The sequence below is a fragment of the Fusarium coffeatum genome, assembly GCF_003316985.1.
Source record: "Fusarium coffeatum strain FIESC_28 chromosome Unknown BRIP53273_contig_32, whole genome shotgun sequence".
Classification (NCBI taxonomy): Eukaryota; Fungi; Ascomycota; class Sordariomycetes; order Hypocreales; family Nectriaceae; genus Fusarium; species Fusarium coffeatum.
Genome location: NW_022157829.1, coordinates 263,566 through 283,144, shown reverse-complemented (window position 1 = coordinate 283,144; position 19,579 = coordinate 263,566). Strand labels below are relative to the sequence as shown.

Below are 19,579 nucleotides of genomic sequence, written 5' to 3'. Positions count from 1 at the left end.
AATATATATTCTAATCTTACTTTTTTTACAATAGCTATGTAAATTATTTTATAATAATACTAATAGTATAATTATAATTATTATTCCCCTGCTATTATTAGTATAATATACTAGTAATAAAAATAATATACTTTTACTTTTACCTATATTTACTATCTAGATAATTAGACTCTTTCCCTATATAATTATCTAAATTACTATTTCCTACTATTTATAGAATACTACTAATAGCCCTATTATCTATTATAACTAACTAGTAATATTAACCTACTGTAACTACTTAAACTACTATATCTAGTTATACTTATATTCTGTATTATATAGGGCTTGCTTTTGCTAGGTTACTACTATTACCTTACCCTCTTTACTATCCTAGAACTTAAATAAATAGTACTATTACTAGCTAATAGCTTAGAACTTATTATATATTAATACTGTACTAAATAAACCCTACTATAACTTGCATATATATACTATACTAGCTATATATATTCTATACCTAGCTTACAAATTAACTAGGTTATTATCTAAATTATTATCTTTATTATCCCTATCTAATATTAACTCTTTAAATACCCTATGCAAATAATAATAGGCTATAGTAATTATAATCTACCTCTATAAACTAATACCTAATTTTATACTTAATAATTACTAGCTATATTATTAAATAATTTACTAAACCTAGTTTAATATTTACTTTTACTTCTATACTTAACTTTAGAACCTAATATTATTATTAGTATACCTAGGGTTATTAATATTTTCTAGGTTCTTTTTATAGTTTTCTTTACTACTACCTCTTCCTTTTCCTCCTCTTTTTCCTCCTTTTCTACTACTACTACTACTACTACTACTACTGTTATTATTATTACTATTATTATTATTATTATTATAGGTACTAGTATCCTAATTCTACCTTTCTAATACTACCTATTTTACTTTCCTTTCCTTTATAATACTATCTTTTACCTTATATACTACTTTATCTAGCTATATAAACAGGCTGTAGATAATAGTATCCTTAATAATACTTTATACCTACTACTAAAATAGTAAAACTAACTATAAATACTATACTAATAACTTACCTATAGTATAGGGGAAATACTAGTAAATTACCTTAGCCTAGCCTATTAATTAAAATCCCTTGTAATATAATATAACTATATATATTATTCTATTATATACTAATATATTTCTAACCCCTCTATTTATTATATTCTAGTACTAGATACCTATTATCTTAGTAACTTACTTTAGCTAGCTTATTATATATATTAATATAAATATATACTTTATAACCCTATTAAACGTTTAACTGTATAACTATATTACCTAAACTTAGAATAGCTTTTTATCCCTTCTCTTATTATTAATCTATACCTTGCATTATATCTAGCTCTACCCTTATAGCTAGGTATTAGTAATTTGGTTTATTACCTAATCCTAACCCTTCTTTACCTACTTATAGTTCTAGTTATTAGTTAAAAATAAATATCCTATCTAGTCCTTACTATAGTTATCTTTTACCTTAGACTATAGGATCTATAGTAACTAGTCTATATTATTAACTATTATTAATATAGCTAAATACTTCCTTACCTCTCTTATTAATATATATAGTATTTTAGTTAATATAGCTATCTAGAACTATATTTTTTTATACTTAATATAGTTACTATTTTAATCTATAGTTCTATCTACTAGTATATTAAACTAAATAAATATACTATATATATATACCTTGTAAATCTAATCTATTAGTATTAGTTTAGTATATATCTCCTTAGATATTACTATTATAAACCTCTGTACCTTATTATATATAATATAGAATATACTAAGTACCTTTTCTTTTACCTTTTCTTTATTTAAACCCTTTTCTTACTATAACTAAGCTACCTTACCCTTTCTCTCCTAATATAATTAGTATATAACTATAGCCTAGGCTACCTTAATTATAGCTAAATATATAGGTATATAATTTATTATATTTATCTAACCCCTATCTTTCCTAATCCCTAATATAGCTAACCTACTAATAATAGCGCTATAATACTTACCTACTATTAACCTATAGTCTAATAATATAATAATTAACTGTAATATTAACTTATCTACCTTTTCCTTATTTAATAGGTTAGCCTTAGGATTATTAATATAGTCCTTAATTATAAGCTTTAATATATCTATCTAGTTACTCTACTACTTTATTAATCTAAAACCAGGCCTCTTACTATTAGGTATTCCTTCTATATAGTAAATATAATATATTAACTTAGACTATACCTCTATATACTAGGCCTATATATCTTCTTTAACTTAATTATTAAATAGCTACTATAGCTTCTTATTAACTTTTTTATATTATACTTTAAATAATACCTAGGTACTAACTATATTAAGTATAGCTATTATCTATACTTATAATATAACCTATATAATACTATTCTATACTAACTATAAAATATACTTTTCTTTACTAACTAGGTCTATTAACTATCTTATAGCTTCTAAATCTAGTCCTTATAAATAGTTAGCTTATTCTATATACTCTAACTATATATTAGTATTAGCCTTTATATTAATAGCTTTCATATACTTTTTATCCTTTTATTTAAACTACTCTTACTTTTACTTTATAGTATATATTACTTACTCTATTATAATAGCTTTATTAGGTATCTAGGTAGCTACTACCCTAAACCTAACCTTAAACTAACTACTACCTAGTCTATTATTAAATAATTACTAGCTTTAGATATTAGTATACTATAGTACCTTAATTAGATCTATAGGTTTATATATTATTCTTCTTTCTCTTCCTTATAGATTACTTTATTTATATTTCTTATAGTAATATTTCTATATAACCTATAGGGTACTAACTATAAATAAGTACCTTTCCTTATTATATTCTAACTTATTAGTAATAGGTAGATAGATATATAAAATTAGGTTAATTATTAGTAGTAACTTTTACTATATTAGTAACCCTCTCTAGTCTTTAATTATACTAGGTATATCCTTTACCTATTATACTATATCTCTTTTAGTAGCTACTTTAATATCCTTATAGTATTTTTTTAAATATAGCTTAACCTCCTTAGTAATATATATATAATAGTATATAGTATAAATTATAAATAGAAACTTAGCTAATTTAATAAATAGTAATATCTTAGCTAGGTTTCTCTTAGTTTCTTATAATATAAATACATAGTTATTTTTCTAGCTATTTACTTATTTATTCTATACCCTAATTAAACTTGCTTTTTTTATTACTATAATATAAAACCTTAAACCTTACCTACCTCTTTATAGTCTTTAATCCTAGGTCTATTATAATAACTAATAGTTCTACTAGATATAATAACTAATTTAACCTACTAAATCCTAGTTTCTATAAACTTTAATTAATTACTTAATTTAAACTTTAAGTTAATTATAATACTATAAAAATAATTTTTAAAGGCTAGTAAGCTAGATATAAGCTTACCTTATTATAATAAATTAATATATTTACTTATAATATATTTTATTAATAAAAGCCTATAGGTAACCTAAATCTGTTTAGGTTAAATAGATTTAGGTTATTAATTTATTAGCATCTTTTTCTTTACTATAAGCTTTTAAATAGATCTGCTAGCGAATCCGCTATGCAGCTAGGATAGGCTGTGCCCCCGCAAGTAGTCGACCTTCTCGCCAACTTGGCCAAGGTACTTTAGCCGCCGCCTGACTTTAGTTGATAACTTTTACCTCACTCTGTGAAAAGAATGGCGTTTCACGTTGACAATTGGGTTGGAAGTCGTGTGGCTTCAGACCAAGGAAGTCTCCGTCTCTTTGAGAAGCGAGATATCGTGACTTTGTGGCCTGCTGACGATGACGAAAATCAAATAGAAGAACCAACAGCTTTTTGCAACCAGAGTGACTGCTGAATAGAAGTTGGCATTTACGAGAGATGGTTTGTGCCACGTTGAACACTCCGGCGGACCAGGGACTAGCGATTCTTATGTTACCAGGATTCTGACGCGGTTCTGACGGACATGTCGGTACCTCTTTACAGGATCGTTATTTATACGAATAGCCGACAGCTCCCTACACGCCGCCATCGATTGAGAAGATCCTATTACGTCCGTTGATACTTCTATTTCCCCGGAATACGGCTTATTATAAAAACCGAGCCTTCTAGAGACGACAATTTGACGCTGGGCTATCGCAGATAGCAACACGAGACGCATTGGTCACGCTTACTCCGACACCTGAGTATTGCTAATGGCGAATATTGGTTCATCCTGAGTTTCAATATGCTGTATGCTGAAACGTATATAGACGAACTCAGTACAGTTGCGCAATCATTATTCACCAGCCACCAGCCACCAGCCAAATCCTATCCGCGATAGCCGGTTTCAAAGCCAAAGGTCAACTTCGTCCAGACATCCCAGTCTCATGCCAAGAACTATAGACGACGTTCCCTTCTCATCCCAAATTTTATTTACAACAACCTGTCACTTCTTCTAACATCAAGTCGAATCAGTTCCTACACAGACCAAGTATCAACAACAATAAACCGGTTTATATCCCACTCTTGAATTGTGTTCAAGTTCTCGGCCGCCCTAATGTACTAAGGTAACCAAGAATATCCAACAGTTGACCATAGGGTTAACTTCTTCGGTTCAGACGACATTCTCCAGCTTGATGCATGAAAGCTCGTTATCATGGTCGTGGCATAATGCTGTCAGCGTCAGATCAGACCCGACAGGTCGATGATGCCCGGTCGATGAAACGGTGCTGCGTGTCACCATTGATTACTTGACTAAGCTTCTGGGATTTGTCAAACGTCAGATTTATGTCGATACATTCAACGTCTCTTCCACTGCGATGACTTTATGTATCCCTATTATATGGATTTAGAAGGCTATACGATATAAGCCGCTAGCATCTGAGCTGAATGACCACATGTGATATGCAACTACGTATGGGGCTTGCAGTGAAACCGACTAGGATTAAATTTTACCCAAGTCTATAGGTAGTGCTACGGTTTTAGCACCACCTGATGCGTGTCCTTCTTAGTTGGGTAGAAAGAGAACAGAGTATTATGCCTAGTTCACGCATCTATGAGGTTATCTGCTAATTAAGTACAGATGGGGAGTATGACAGACGGTCTCGGGAGATGCCAAATACTATGCGAGTGGCGATAGGACGGATCCGAAATGCAAACAGGATGCTGAACCAGGTTTTAATCACGTGTGCATGGCTAGACAGGCACTAAACGACAAAAGAAGGGTAGCTTACAGAAGGGACGACGAGGAATGCTACTCTATCAACTTCAGATCGACGGCAATGGGTATCCCAGTTTCTCTTGTACATGCATTAATAACCCAATCATTTCGTATCTTATGTTATCGATAGCCGATACTCCCTATATTTCGATCAATCACGGGACGGCCTAGCCTGACCTTGGAGAATACAGCCATCATCAGAAAGACACCACTTATCTACCGACATTACAGCTTCATTAGACTCACTGGCACCCGATGCGCCCGCATTCTGGCTCGATAGTCTGAGATAGATTAGCCAATCATCAAGTAAACTTAGTCCAAGCCCATGTCACTCGGGATCCTTTGAAGAGCCAACGAAAGCAAACTTCCAACCACTCCAGTAGTGTCGTTAACCTTGGGTCCATAGAAAATACGTTGATGCGTTGATGGCAGGACCTGAAGGAAAGTGGTCAAGAGGAAGCACAACCAAGACAGGTACTCGGAGGCTTGCGTCCGAGCTGGACAACCTTCTTGACCGATATCTACTATTGTTTCCCGCAGTCCAATCCAGTCCTATTCCTTTGCCGAATAACCCGGTCTGCAAGTTCGAGAGTGCTGACAACGTGCAGCTGGTGTATAAGCATCAAGTCAACTGTTGTCTCTTGTACAAGTCATGATACCGTCAGGTATTATTCATTGTCAACAAGCAGAGCGACCCAACTTTGACGATGTAGTCTTTTGCATATTCCCTACCAGTCATCAGGTATCCAAGAAGAGAAACTTCTTTTTGGTTCTGCCCTATCTCAGTGAGCTGTCACTACTCTGGAATCAAATCGGTGCGCTTCCGTGCAGTTACTAAAGCCGAGGAACCCGCTATAACGTCAGTTGATGGTGATAGAAGTCAATTCGGTCAGCTGAGCTAGACTAGCTCGACTTGACAACGCAGTAGATTGATGCTAGACTAGCACATCTTGTCCCTCTCCAGTTATATTGTCAGTTGACCACACCAAAGTATCGTCTAGGTTCACTGCATCTCCAAATCTCGTCATAGTCGTAAAATTATAGTTCTTGCTATAATAGACAGGCTTACTAAACTCAAAAGAGAAAAGAGCTAATCAGGTTGTGCAGATATCATTGTGATGACACCGAATGTAAGGACTAATGTGCGTCACTTTAAGCGGGGGCCATTGTAAGCATTACCGCTTTAGCCCGTAGGTCGTCTCCAAACCATCACGGATACTGTAGACAGCCTCTTTCCGCTGTCACGGGGACTCGGACTCAATTCCTCCGACCTGCCAGAAAGTGCAATACTCAAGTAATCATTGTATCAGCAGACAGGTATTTGGGATCGGCATTGGAATTGATCCATTTGACGATCTCCTAATCATCACCCAACACAAAAGAAGTCATCATATAGACCTAACTTTCCTGTCGCCCTGCCACTTTAGGTGCCGAGGTGTCGCTAATGCAATCCATTTACTACCTAGTCAGAGTGTAGTCCGCTAGCCAATCATATCTCCTACTGCCAGGGTTACAACCTGCATCTTGGGCCGTTCTACACCACTATACTCATCAGTGGTTTTGACTTACTTAGTGTCATTACAGAGGCTTATCACGACATGTCTGACTGGCTACATCTTCTCTAGTCATAGGTTAATAATTTAGAATCTCGGTGAATATCTAGAGCTATCGCTAAGAGATCTAGAAGAATTACAGAGATCTTACAGATGACAGACTAGCTAGGTATACTGAGTGGAGTATCTAGGTCTCAGCTACTTCCCAATTGTCTATCTCTACTTACTTTGTCCTCTTTACTTGTTCTTTCACTTCACAGTTTTGATCTAGCCGAGGGAGTCATGAGATTTGCTTGCTCTAGCCGTTATGCCATCGTAGCCTCAAGTGTGCCATCCTCCAGATTGGCTACTTGCAGCACTCCGCAGCTATGTCAGAACACTAAAAATATCGTCACATGTGGTTACTTGAGATATCATATCTTTTTCATCGTTGAAGTTCGAATAAGATTCAATCACACAGAGACATTCGTCACGATTCGTTCAATGATGCCGAAGCGTCTTGGAGTCCAAGGCGGCGTGGATGGGACACCGCAGGTTCAGTTCTTGATACGTTTCTATCGAGCCATGCGTGCCCTTCCAAACTATATAATAGGGATATGCCTCCAGGTTTGAAAATATTTCTCTCCCCATCTCAAAACCACCAGCTCTACATCACTCCGATCTTCTACACAAACCTCTATTCCAAAGACTGTTTTACCCATCATTATAACCACAATGAAGGACACCAAGGTTCAACTTCTTCCTCTCCTTACCGCCATCCTGGCGGTACCCGTTCATGGAGCCCCCAAGGGCTATACTGCTACCGCTACTGCTACTTTGACTAGTAGCTCTGCCTCTATTGCCTCGGACCTACCTCCAGGCGCTCTGCAGCCATCTGCTACGGCAGTTGCCAACAATGGGGATGGTGATAACTCTGGCAATGGCGGCGGATTCGGAACATGCGGATGCGGAATCTACGGAAGCTTCCCAGGAGGCTACGGCGGCTACGGCGGCTACGGCGGATATGGAATCCCCCCTGGTGCCGCAAATGGCGGAATCAACGGTGGTATCAATGGCGGTGTCAATGGAGGTGTTAATGGAGGTGCCAATGGAGGTGCTAACGGTGGCTCTGATGGTGGCGTTAACGGAGGGGATAACGGAGGAGCAAACGGCGGTTACAATGGTGGTGCCAATGGCGGCTACAACGGCGCCTGGAATGGAGGTGCCAACGGCGGCTACAACGGTGGTGTCAATGGAGGATCCAACGGTGCCTGGAATGGAGGTGCCAATGGCGGCTACAACGGTGGCTACAACGGCGGAGCCAACGGCGGCTATAACGGTGCCTGGAATGGCGGTGCCAATGGCGGCTACAACGGAGGAGCTAATGGCGGAGCCAATGGTGGCTATAACGGAGGAGCCAATGGTGGCTCTGATGGAGGAGTGAACGGTGGCGATAATGGTGGTGCTAACGGCGGTACCAATGGAGGAGTCAATGGAGGTGTTAACGGTGGTGTTAACGGTGGTGCTAATATTCCCGGATATGGACTCCCTGGAGGATACGGAGGCTATGGAGCACCTGCATATGACGGGAAGGGTGATGACAAAAGCAATACCGACAAGGCAGACAAGACCGACAAGGCAAACAAGACTAATAACGACTAAACTGGCAGTTACAATCAGGGAGGAATAGCAGAAACAGAGCTAGGTAGAGATGCTAGTAGAGAAACTTAGGCTGATATTTCCATTCTATATTGTTATATTATTTATTTTAGGTTAGTATATTACTAAGAGCTTTAAACTAGTACACTCGTTCTATAAAAAATTAAAAAAAATACTTATCTTACTTTACTTATATTATTATATTAAACTTATCTTAAAACTATTAATAATAGAATAAGCTAATTAGGTATTAGACTGTAGCTAAAGTGCTAATTATTAGTTATAAAGGTAGTAGACCTTTTAGTTCTTAGTTTTATAATATTTTATATTTAAATATAAGCCTTAACTTTAAGATAAAGGAAGATAAACTTAATTAATAATTTAAAAATACTTTAAAAAGCAATCTATAACTATTAAAGGCTATAATAAGTGAGAATTTATTTATAGGCTAAAGAGTATATATTAATAATACCTGTTAAGCTAGTTTATTATTAAGACCTAAGGTTACCCTATTAGTCTTTCGCAGTTAGTACAGACGGTTCTACGCCTATTGCAGCGGACCTTACGTGCTTAACAAGCAGCGCATGTGTCTAGGGAGGCACGATTGTGCTTTATGCGTGGGGGATTGAGAGTATTATCTAGACTCATAGTGAACAAAAGGTAAGCTGTACAAATGCGATGCAGGATGTAACTGGGAGAAGTGAAGGAAGAATTCCGACGACGCTACCCAGACAATGCGGGGGCTGGGTCTCGCTATACAGCACGCCATAACAGGGATAAATTAGTGTCTAGTAGCCTACGATCGAAAAAAAACGTTTGAACTTGGCAGAATAAAGCTGTATTCAGTGCATTGCAGGCAATAGAAGGCCTACTTATAACCTTGCGACCGTTGATTGAGGACTATCTAGCCCAGACAATTTCCTTCCATTGACCTGTTGCTACTGGCTCTAAATTTCGTTCTTGTGGATGACAGTCACCCCCGCTTCAGAATCCTTGCAATCTCGAAGCCCAGGGTCGGTCTCCACTCTAGCTCCCTTGAAGTTTCTCAGAGGCATTCCGGACGCAAAAAGGTGGTCAATCTCTTCTAGAGAGCGGCCGGATACATCCGGAACACAGAAATAGGCAAATATAATAGAACAGACTGAAATCGAATCAAAAATGAATCCAACGGGCGATCCCAGGGCTGCATAAGGCTTGTTGAGAAGGTATGGAAGAGAGAACGATACAGTGAATCTATCCGTGTGTTAGTCTCTATCCGGCGCTTATTTCTGCGTTCATTGGGTTACTTACTGTGTAGCAATGTTAAGAACTGAGGCGGATCGGTAAGTCATATCTCGAACAGTTAATGCGGGAATTTTTGCGCTGAGAATATGCGCCGTAGGAGCCCACCCCAGAGCATAACCAAAGGTAAAGACCACCATCATTGACACAATACCTGCTTTGATTTGTGTAGAAGGGTCACTGACAGTACCGAGGCCGCCCATGGTCATCAAAGCAGATACTTGGATAGAAGCGCCCAGAAGCAGCTGAAATTTTATCACAGAGTTAGCAACGTGGCTCTGAACCATTACACGGATAATAAATCCTACCTTCGACCCAACTTGTCGGTCAACACCATGGCCAGCAACGACGTACAGCTATTGACGACTGCAATTACTACCGTAACAGTGAACGGGTTGATGGTTCCAAGCGACTTGACGAAAAGTGCGCCGTAGATAGACGTGAAGATCTGTCCTGTGGATTGCAGAAAGAAGCACCTGTCACAACCACGGTACGCTTGCGATGCTGCGGCTTGAAGATGTCCAAGAATGAGCCGCTTTTTGTCTGACATTCCTGCTCGACGGCCATCACAATACCCTGGTACTCTAGTTCAATCTGTTCTTCTGTGTACTTTCCGGCTCGGAGCTGATGCAAAGAGGCTAGGGCATCACCTTTTCGATCCTTGAGGACGAGCCACCTCGGTGACTGAAAGATTTCATTGGTTAGAATGTGCGTTTCACTTGACTTTCAATATGAAGCGAGCTAGAAAGGTGAGATGCATACCTCGGGAATGAACCATATCGTGCAGATGATAAAGGTTGGGATCACGTAGAAGAGACCGTACGGAATCATGTGGGCCGCCATAGGGTGCTTATTCCTCTAGCAATACAGTTCATAGTCAGTCCGCCAATCTAGCCACCGAAGACGATATCAGTATCACATTTAGCCGGCTAAAGAGGAGGGCTTCTCTGTACACCTTCAGAGCACTCAAGGGTCAACGATCTTGAAGGCTACATAAGCCAGAACGAGCTGAACACCATCACACTCACGCCAACAGTCGCAAGGGTCCTACACCCAGAGAAACTGCCTCATGTCAAACAGTGTCTTTTCGGAGGCGAGTCTTTGACACAGAGTGATGTGAAGGCTTGGTTGCAGCGAGGTCGGCGTGTTACCAACTGCTATGGACCAACCGAGGCATGTGTGTTCACCTGTGGTAGAGATATCCAGGTGGAGGCTATTGATACAAAGAGTACGAACATTGGACGTCCCGTGGGAATTAATGCCTGGATCATCAGCCCCATGACGGGTAGTATCTGCTCCATTGGAGCACCTGGTGAACTGTGCCTTGAAGGCCACACTCTGGCTCGCGGTTATCACAACGATCCAGAGAAAACGAGACTATCGTTCTCCACCAGCCTTCTTGACTCTATTCCAGGAAGGAATTCTGGAAACAGGGTTTATCGAACTGGAGACATTGTTCGCTATGAACCTGATGGCACATTAGACTTCCTCGGAAGGCGAGATGGCCAAGTCAAGGTCCGCGGTCGTCGAATTGATGTGGGCGAGATTGAGCATCATATCCAGCATGCTATGGCAGACGATCCATCATTTCACTCCAGCACTGTCCAGCTCCATTGGCGGGACAGGAAAGGGCACGGGGAGCCTGAAATCACAGCGCCATTGAGGATGGATATGCTTCACGACGAGACTGTACTTGAGGTGCCTTGTACGTTGCTCTCAATGACAGGCAAGATCCCTACATCCACCAAAGCCTCACAATTGAGGTACGGATTACGCCGCCTCCTTCCCGAGTACATGATTCCAAGCATCTTTATTGCTGTCGCCCGTTTCCCTACCACTGCATCAGGAAAGCTAGACAAGGAGTTTGCGCAAGGCTGCATCGAATATCTCTTGACGCGAGGACGACAGGAAGCAGAACAAGATGAGATTTGGTCCGTAGCTGAGACCCGTGTTCGAGAATGGTGGTCCACTATTCTCGGAGTGGATGCCAGCCTCATCAGCCGTCATGAAAACTTCTTTGTCCTTGGTGGAAATTCGATACATGCTATCAGACTGGTTAGCCTAGCACGCTCCAACAGCTATCGCTTGCAGTATGAAGACATCTTTTCGTCTCCTGCTCTCGTTGACATGGTATCTCGTCTACTGCCAATTGGTCATGATGATGAGAACAAGCCCGAGTTACTGTCTTCACCCGAACCTTTTGAGCTCATCTCCGAACCTGATCTAAAGTCTGTTTTCGATGCTGCGTTGCTCTTGCACAATATCAGCAAGAATGAGGTTGAGGATGTATATCCTTGCACAGCACTTCAAGAGTCACTCATGGTTGAGACAGCGAGATGTCGCGGCGCTTACATGTTGGTCGAGACTGTTGAAGTCCCCGCTTTACAGGTCACACGATTTCAGGAAGCATGGTTTTCAGCGTTCAAGGTGTACGAGATATTGAGGACCAGGATCGTGCTGAGCCATGGTCAGAAACATGGGGCATGGCAAGTTGTGATGAAGAACCACCCTCTGCGATGGACCGAGTTTCCTGACGTCGACTCTTTCGTTGAGTTTGCCTACGACTCACAGGACTATGGGAAGCCGTTGTTTCAGCTAGAAATCATTGAGGACTTTGACAAAGCCAATAAGCAAGGTAATCAAGACGTGGTAAGATGCGGCTTTTGTATTCATCACGCCGCCTACGATGGGTGGTCTCTGTCAAATATCTGGCAGAGAATCTACCAAGAGCTCTCCGACAGCCCAGCAAGCTACTCATTCAACCATGTCACTCCATACAAGTCGTTCATCCGCAATCTGACTCAACAAACGTCGGAGCAAGCGATCGCCCACTGGGAAGAAAGGTTTGCTGGAATTTCTAACACGCGACTAATCCCCCGATCAAGCCATGTAGAGCATCGTCCATTGGCAACCGATTCAACTCAGAGGACTGTCCAATTACCACGCTTGCATGACCAGAGTCACCTACAAGGTAAAACAACCACAATAGCTCAGGCAGCCTGGGCCTTGACCATTTGCCATTACACGGCCAACAATGATACTGTGTTTGGGACAATTCTTTCCGGCAGAGTCTGCTGCCGCAAATATTTCTGGCATAGAAGCCATCGCTGGTCCGACTATTGTCATGGTTCCGTCTCGTACCCTTATCAACTACGGCTCTTCAATGTCGGATCTAGCGGCCGTCGTGCAGCGCAATAATCTCACTGCTATCCGCTTCTCTCACATTGGCTTGGAACAGATCTCTCGCATCAACCCAGATTGTCGTCAGGCCTGTCAGTTTGACAGCATTTTTGTCGTTCAGCCTCCTTTAGACAAGACGATGGTAACGACATCTACTGATGTCGTTCGCCAGACTGTCGATACAAAAGGGTTCTTCTCAAGTCCTTTGATCGTGGAGGTACAGTTGTCGGCGGATAGCGAGGAAGTGACAGTCACGATGAGCTTCGACCCTATCATAGCATCAGTGAGTGTGTACCTATGTTTTTGGCATGAAAGATAACTGATTTGGTGGGATTTACAGAACCGAGAAGCCGAACTAATGTTAGACACTTACATTACGATTCTCGGCAACCTTTTCCATTCACCTGAGGATACGCCGTTGCAACAGATATCTGCACTTTCTCCAGACCACATTACACAGATTGGCACGGCCAATAGCAGCTCGACCAAATCAGTTCGAGCTTGCGTCCATGATCTCGTGCGGAAGCAAGTGGAATTGAGCCCGTTCCTCACTGCAATCGATTCGTGGGATGGATCAATGACATACGCCGAGTTGGACGATTTGTCAACGTCTGTAGCACAGAAGCTTTCTTATCTGGGCATCAAACCTGAGAGGGCAGTATGCATGCTATTTGAGCAATCCAAGTGGGCTATCGTTGCAATGCTGGGCGTTGCAAAAGCGGGAGGCTGCTTTGTGCCTTTGAATCCACAAAACCCAGTCAAGCGACTTCGGCATCTTGTCCAAACTGTGGACGCTTCAGTAATTCTCACATCACTCCAACACCAAGAACTTTCCACGTCTCTTTCCGGATGCAAGGTTATGGTTGTTAGTCCAAACAGCCTCCCATTACCAATAGCGGCCTTCTTGAAGCCGCCTCATACATCTCGCATACCTGCGGAGCCACACCACACAGCCTACATACTTTTCACCTCTGGAAGTACTGGGCTTCTGAAAGGAGTTGTCATCGAGCACCAAGCTCTCTGTTCATCATTGGTCGCTCTCACAGACCGCATCGGCATGGGAGCCCATTTGCGAACGCTACAATTCAACTCTTACTGGTTCGACGGAATGTTATTGGAAATCTTTGGCACTCTCATCGTTGGCGGAACTATCTGTGGCCTCTCCGAGTCAGAGCGCATGAACGATCTAGCAGGCAGCATTGAAAGGATTCATGCCAACACCATCACTACACTTGCGACTTCTGTATCACGCTTGATCGAACCCAGCAGTGTTCCTTCCCTCGAGACTGTGTGCTTGGGAGGCGAGCCCGTTCTACCCAGCGATAGGGATCGATGGGCTTCAAATGTCAGACTATTGTCAGTGTATGGTCCCACTGAGACTTGCATCATCATGCTAGTTGGAGATATGGAGCGCAACTCGCCAGCCACGTTGCTAGGTCAACCGGTCGGATGCCGCGTCTGGGTCGTGAATCATCTGAAAGACAACGAGCTGGCGCCTCTGGGCGGTATTGGAGAGCTTTTCATCGAAGGTCCTTGTCTTGCTCGATATTATCTCAACGATGAGGACAAGTCTTCGGCAACGTTTGTCTCCGACCAGCCGTGGATGGTTCAAGACCCGCATCTGCTGAAGCCTCAGCGTGTCTACAAGACTGGCGATCTTGTTCGTATGAGCCCTAATGGTACTGTGACCTGGATTGGCCGCAAAGATTCGTCACAGGTCAAGATTCGCGGTCAACGAGTTGAGCTCGCAGAAATTGAAGAAGTCATAAGGCAGCACATTCCCCAAACCATCCCAGTTGCCGTAGACATCTTTGCACCCAGTAACAATGATGAGATGCAGATATTAGGGGCAGTACTGGCGACAAGCAGCGTTTTGCCTGGAGGATCAAGTGATCAGGTGGCTGCTTACATGCAGAGGCTTACCGTTGACCTGATGCCAAAGCTCAAGGGCACACTGCCGCATCATATGGTTCCAAGCGTTTTCATTCCTTTGTCTGATTTACCTTTCCTAAGCACAGGTAAGTTAGATCGGAAGACATTGCACCGCCTTGCTCTACCTTTGGCGGCCGAAATGTCCAAGGGGACAGCTACCACATCTGGTCAAGCGCCAGAAACACCGAAGGAGAAGCTTCTCGGCGATTTGTGGACAGAGGTTCTTGGAAATCAAGACAAGCCAGCGGGTCGCACCGACAACTTTTTCAACGTCGGGGGAAATTCGATGATGGCCATGAGATTGGTTGCGCTGGCAAGATACCGGGGCTTTGCACTGACAGTCGTGGATATCTTCAACCACCCAATTCAATCCAACATGGCTGACATGGTCCAGGCTTTGGATCACGAGGAGGATTTACTGAAAGAAGAAACACAGGACGCTAGTACATTTGACGAGAAGGCCTATAGCCTCTCTACACTTCAGCATCTGTCACACGAGGCCATGCCGATTTGTGTGGACAAGATCGAACAGATATACCCGTGCACCAGCATGCAAGAGATGTTCATGTACGGATCAGAGGCTTGGCCTGGAGCCCACGTCACGCAGTGGATATTCTCACTAGATGCAAGCGTCGACATCCTTACTCTTGGAAAAGCCATTGACCGCTGCGTCGTCCGCTATCCAACTATGAGAACTCGTATTGTACGGAATGTGCAGACAGGACAGCTTGTTCAGGTTGTCCTACGCAAGGGAAATGAGGCTCCGTGGTCTGTTTTCCTCGCTGAAGATGTCGACTCGGCCATGGAACAGGAAAGGTAATGCCATTCGATGCATTCCGGTCTTGGTGAGCCCTTACAGAGGATCTCACTCGTCCAGAATAGCTCGGGCCCTACTCATCTTATTTGGTCACTGAATCATGCCGCTTATGATGCGTGGAGCCTTGGGATGATGCTGAGGTCCATTGGTCAATATTACGCCAACCCGGAAGACGATCCAGAAACTTCTCTACCTTTCAGTGGATTCATACATCATGTCACAAAGGCAAGAAATGCAGGTTCAAAGTCTCGCAGCTTCTGGCAGACTTACTTCTCAGACATGGGCCCACAGACATTGCTCTTTAACTATTCATCTTTCAAAGACCCTCGCCAAGACTGTCTTGCAGTATATCGAGTATCGTTCCCCAAGCGTGAGGGCAAGACTCCTACATCACTCATAGCAGCCGCTTGGATATTGTTAATGGCTCGGCTTACTCATCGCATCGACATCACTATCGTGTACCTAGTCACAGGGAGAACTCTTCCCCTGGGTGGGATCGATACGTGCCCCGGTCCACTCATTTCAAAACTACCCCTGCGTGTTCGACTGCCAACTGAATCCACCGGGATATGCAATGCTGCTGATATTGTACGCACGGAGATGGTGCGGGTCATGCCACATGAGCACACTGGCCTAGATGCTATGCAAAGTCTGACAAGCCAAGACGGTGAGGCTACGCCTCTGCATGCGGCCTCACTGTTAGGTCACTTACCATTCGACCTTGCTATTCATCCAGCAGGCCACACAGACTTTAGTGGCGCAAAGGGCACTGGCATGGCCCATGTGGGGCAGAAGGTTGTGGTACCTCCTCCTGGAACGTTCTCAGCCGAGTGCTCAATTGTGTCAGAGAAGGATAATATTGAAGTGGATTTGGCTATGACCTGGGATTCTAGGGCTGTAGATAAGAAGGGGGTCGATGATATTATAGGACCTTGGAGGGAGATTATAACAGATGATGCTTAGAGTAGTTTCGACTGTGGATAGATCGTTGACTGTATTATTCTTTAAGGACTGCTTGCAATTCCTTGGATCATATCTTTTGCCTTTACACTTTAGTGACCTATCGTTCTAGATACGCATTAAACTCCATGTTTTCGAACGACTTTGTACGTATTATTGTGGGCAACAATCTCTCTATCTAATTTGGGGTTGTTCTTAAGTCAATTGAAGGTAAAGGCATGCCGTCAAAGCCATCGCGTAACTTGAAGCCAGCAGGATATTATTGATATATCTGATATTACTTGTTCTTCCTATCACTACCACTTACTGTGTTACCGGTGCTGTTGTTGGTTGCCGGCGTAATCCCATCATACAGACAATCGATGGTAGAACGAAAAAGTGTACGGATCAAAGACAGACCTTCTCGGGACCGAACTGAAGGGTTAGTCACCGCGTGCTGGTGTGTTACCCAAGGAAAGGATTTTCCTAACAATGAACTAGCCTGATTGATGTTTCGGGCTGCTGATCGTGAGAAGTAATAATCAAACTACAAACCGAGCAATGAACTGCCGACAGCAATTAGCCCCAATTGAGTTGAGGACAGCAGGATGTTATGGATGAATCGGGCTTATTGATACAGCCGGGCGTCGATTATTTCATAACATGGCCCAGACCATAAGTGCGACTCCACATCGCTCAATTGCAGTGGTCTATTCTGAGAATCAGGTTGATTCGGTAAGCCAGACCGCGGGAGGGTCGTATTGGAAGTCCTGTTTTGGGGAAATGCTCTTGTCAATTACATCGTTTGTTTCTCAAGTAATATCTACTCCCAGATTTTCCATGACCGGGTCAGGACGAATGTCTGTAGGGCAAAAGATGGAGGAATGAGCTCATACCAAGTCAGGAGCCGGGCCAAGTTTCAAGTCGTCAGCTTGACCAGGGTGTGTTGTATGATTTCGCAATCAACGGCATAAGTGACCCGGCACTTGACATGACATGTATGGATATTCTGCGCTAACAATAGGAGTCTTAGATAATGCCTTGTTCTATACCAGCGCTAAAAGCCGTGTAGCCGAAAGAGTGGAGTCCAGTTTTGTATTGAGCAGCACTGACCCTCCAGCCAAAGGATCCCTCGGGTCGCAAAGGCTTGTTTACACTAATTCAGATTATTATCAATAGGTCTAGGTAGTAATGAAGGATTGAGGATTAGAATGCCTCGTGTGAAGCTTCCAATAGCAACTGAAAGAGTGAAGTTTAGCTTTAATCAGCAGTACTAATCCTCTAGCTAAAGAATCCTTTAGCTCTCAAAAGTTTGCAACGCTTGTTAGTACCTACCTAAAGCAGTAAAGAATAGGTCTAGGCAGACACAAAGGATTCAGGATCATCCCAACCTCATTTACTAGATGTCATACGACATCTCAGACTAAATCTACTGTTTTCTAAGCAATATTGTTATCTGCAAGGTTGCACTATATAACAAGTCCTCTATCACCTCGTCATGGAAGTTTTTATCTGACATTCGACTCAGTTTTCAAACTCTCTTACTTACCTTGGGAACTATCTTTGCAATGCCCTCTCTTTTCCTCGTTTTAGCTGCAGCCTCGGCTGCCAGTGCCAGCGTTGACGTTGTTTGGCAATATGCGAAAGCATCTCAAAGTTCACTCAGCGTCTATAATGGCACTTCCCTGCTTGCACAGAGCTGCTCCAGCTTTCTCTCGGATGAAACTACCAGTATTGACTTCTCTGATGTTGACGAGAATGGCTTTGGTAATTTTACTGTCGGCCATAAACACTACCTTGTCCACTCGAAGGCTGAGTATTCTGGTGGGCCAATCTGCATCAAGAAGTTCAACCACGAGGCAACTGTGGTTGAATGCTCTGGTGTTAATTGGGAGCCCTCTCCCAAAGTCAAAATCGATCACAACTGCCATTCCAAAGAACACGAGACTGTCTTTCGTTTCCTCAACTCCAAGAACTCAAAGTCTTTTGCCAAGCGAGAGCCAAGCCCGATCAATGATCCCCCGCCCTGCTCAGTTCTGACGATGACTTCACTTGTCGGTGATGGTAAGATAGTAAGACTTCACTTTAGGAACGTTTGGGCTTAAAATAGAAATAGGTGATCCTCATCAGAACTACTTCCACAAACAGCTTTCTGTAAGACAGTTCCAGCTATATTACGAACCAACCCAGATGAATGCTAACTTGGATAAAAAGGAAGTTGTCAGTTGCGGTTCAGCACCTTCATGCAGTGTGGGAAATACCCAGTCGGTATCTTATACCATCGGATGGACTGCAAGCTTAACTCCTGTAAGCTGGATCAGTGGCGGATTCTCTGTTTCCGAGAGCTGGTCGACTGGTAATACCTATTCCTGTACCGGGAGCACTGGTGAAGACGTTTGTGTTTGGTATAACACTGCTCATACCGCTTGTAAGTATCCTTTCTTTTTATTTACTATCTATCGTTAACTGATTTTCAGACACTGTTCAGAACATGCAGCGAGACTCCTGTGCGGTAGGAGGCGGCTGGGATGCTGATGGAGACCCGTTCGTTATGTTTTCACCTAACGCAAATAACCGCGGGGGTGGTTACTACTGCGTCATAGGCACATGCAGAGCTCAGGGTGATAACTATTGGGATTACAGTGGTCGGGCTGGTGGCCCTTAGACTGGCCACTTAAAAGTCTATGCTAGTAGAGTTAATGTCAGGATAAGCTACTTCAGGTAACAGTGGTGCTGTTATCGACCGGCGCTGGTTAAAAGTCTCGTCGAGATAGAGGTCCTTTGAAGTGTACGAATAAAAACCTACATTTCTCAAGTCTATCATCTGGAAGAAGCTGTTAGGTACACCTTATTGCCTGGTGTCTTGCTCCACATTACTTAATTGTTCTTTCTTTGAAGTCTCGATAGGTCCCTTACGCTCGTCTCATGAGTGGGAGAGTTTATTGCCGGGGTAA

The 19,579-nt window shown here is 42.5% G+C and overlaps 4 protein-coding genes across 4 annotated transcripts; 3 read left to right on the top strand and 1 right to left on the bottom strand.

Annotated features, from left to right (window-relative positions):
- Positions 1 to 7,552: 7,552 nt before the first annotated feature.
- On the top strand, positions 7,553 to 8,479 carry FIESC28_01164 (uncharacterized protein; the record flags this gene model as incomplete). The annotated part of the gene is made up of 1 exon (XM_031155315.1): positions 7,553 to 8,479. One exon carries the CDS (start codon positions 7,553 to 7,555, stop codon positions 8,477 to 8,479), a length of 927 nt encoding a protein of 308 aa, XP_031020727.1.
- A 944-nt stretch (positions 8,480 to 9,423) lies between these two features.
- FIESC28_01163 (uncharacterized protein) lies at positions 9,424 to 10,588 on the bottom strand (the record flags this gene model as incomplete). Its single annotated transcript, XM_031155314.1, has 5 exons — positions 9,424 to 9,709; positions 9,767 to 10,002; positions 10,137 to 10,267; positions 10,306 to 10,441; positions 10,520 to 10,588. 5 exons carry the CDS (start codon positions 10,586 to 10,588, stop codon positions 9,424 to 9,426), a joined length of 858 nt encoding a protein of 285 aa, XP_031020726.1.
- Positions 10,589 to 11,035: 447 nt separating this feature from the next.
- On the top strand, positions 11,036 to 16,649 carry FIESC28_01162 (uncharacterized protein; the record flags this gene model as incomplete). The annotated part of the gene is made up of 4 exons (XM_031155313.1): positions 11,036 to 12,728; positions 12,826 to 13,220; positions 13,278 to 15,685; positions 15,752 to 16,649. The coding sequence occupies 4 exons, from the start codon at positions 11,036 to 11,038 to the stop codon at positions 16,647 to 16,649; spliced, it is 5,394 nt and encodes a 1,797-aa protein (XP_031020725.1).
- A 1,544-nt stretch (positions 16,650 to 18,193) lies between these two features.
- On the top strand, positions 18,194 to 19,290 carry FIESC28_01161 (uncharacterized protein; the record flags this gene model as incomplete). Its single annotated transcript, XM_031155312.1, has 4 exons — positions 18,194 to 18,689; positions 18,742 to 18,779; positions 18,840 to 19,053; positions 19,103 to 19,290. The coding sequence occupies 4 exons, from the start codon at positions 18,194 to 18,196 to the stop codon at positions 19,288 to 19,290; spliced, it is 936 nt and encodes a 311-aa protein (XP_031020724.1).
- Positions 19,291 to 19,579: the final 289 nt, after the last annotated feature.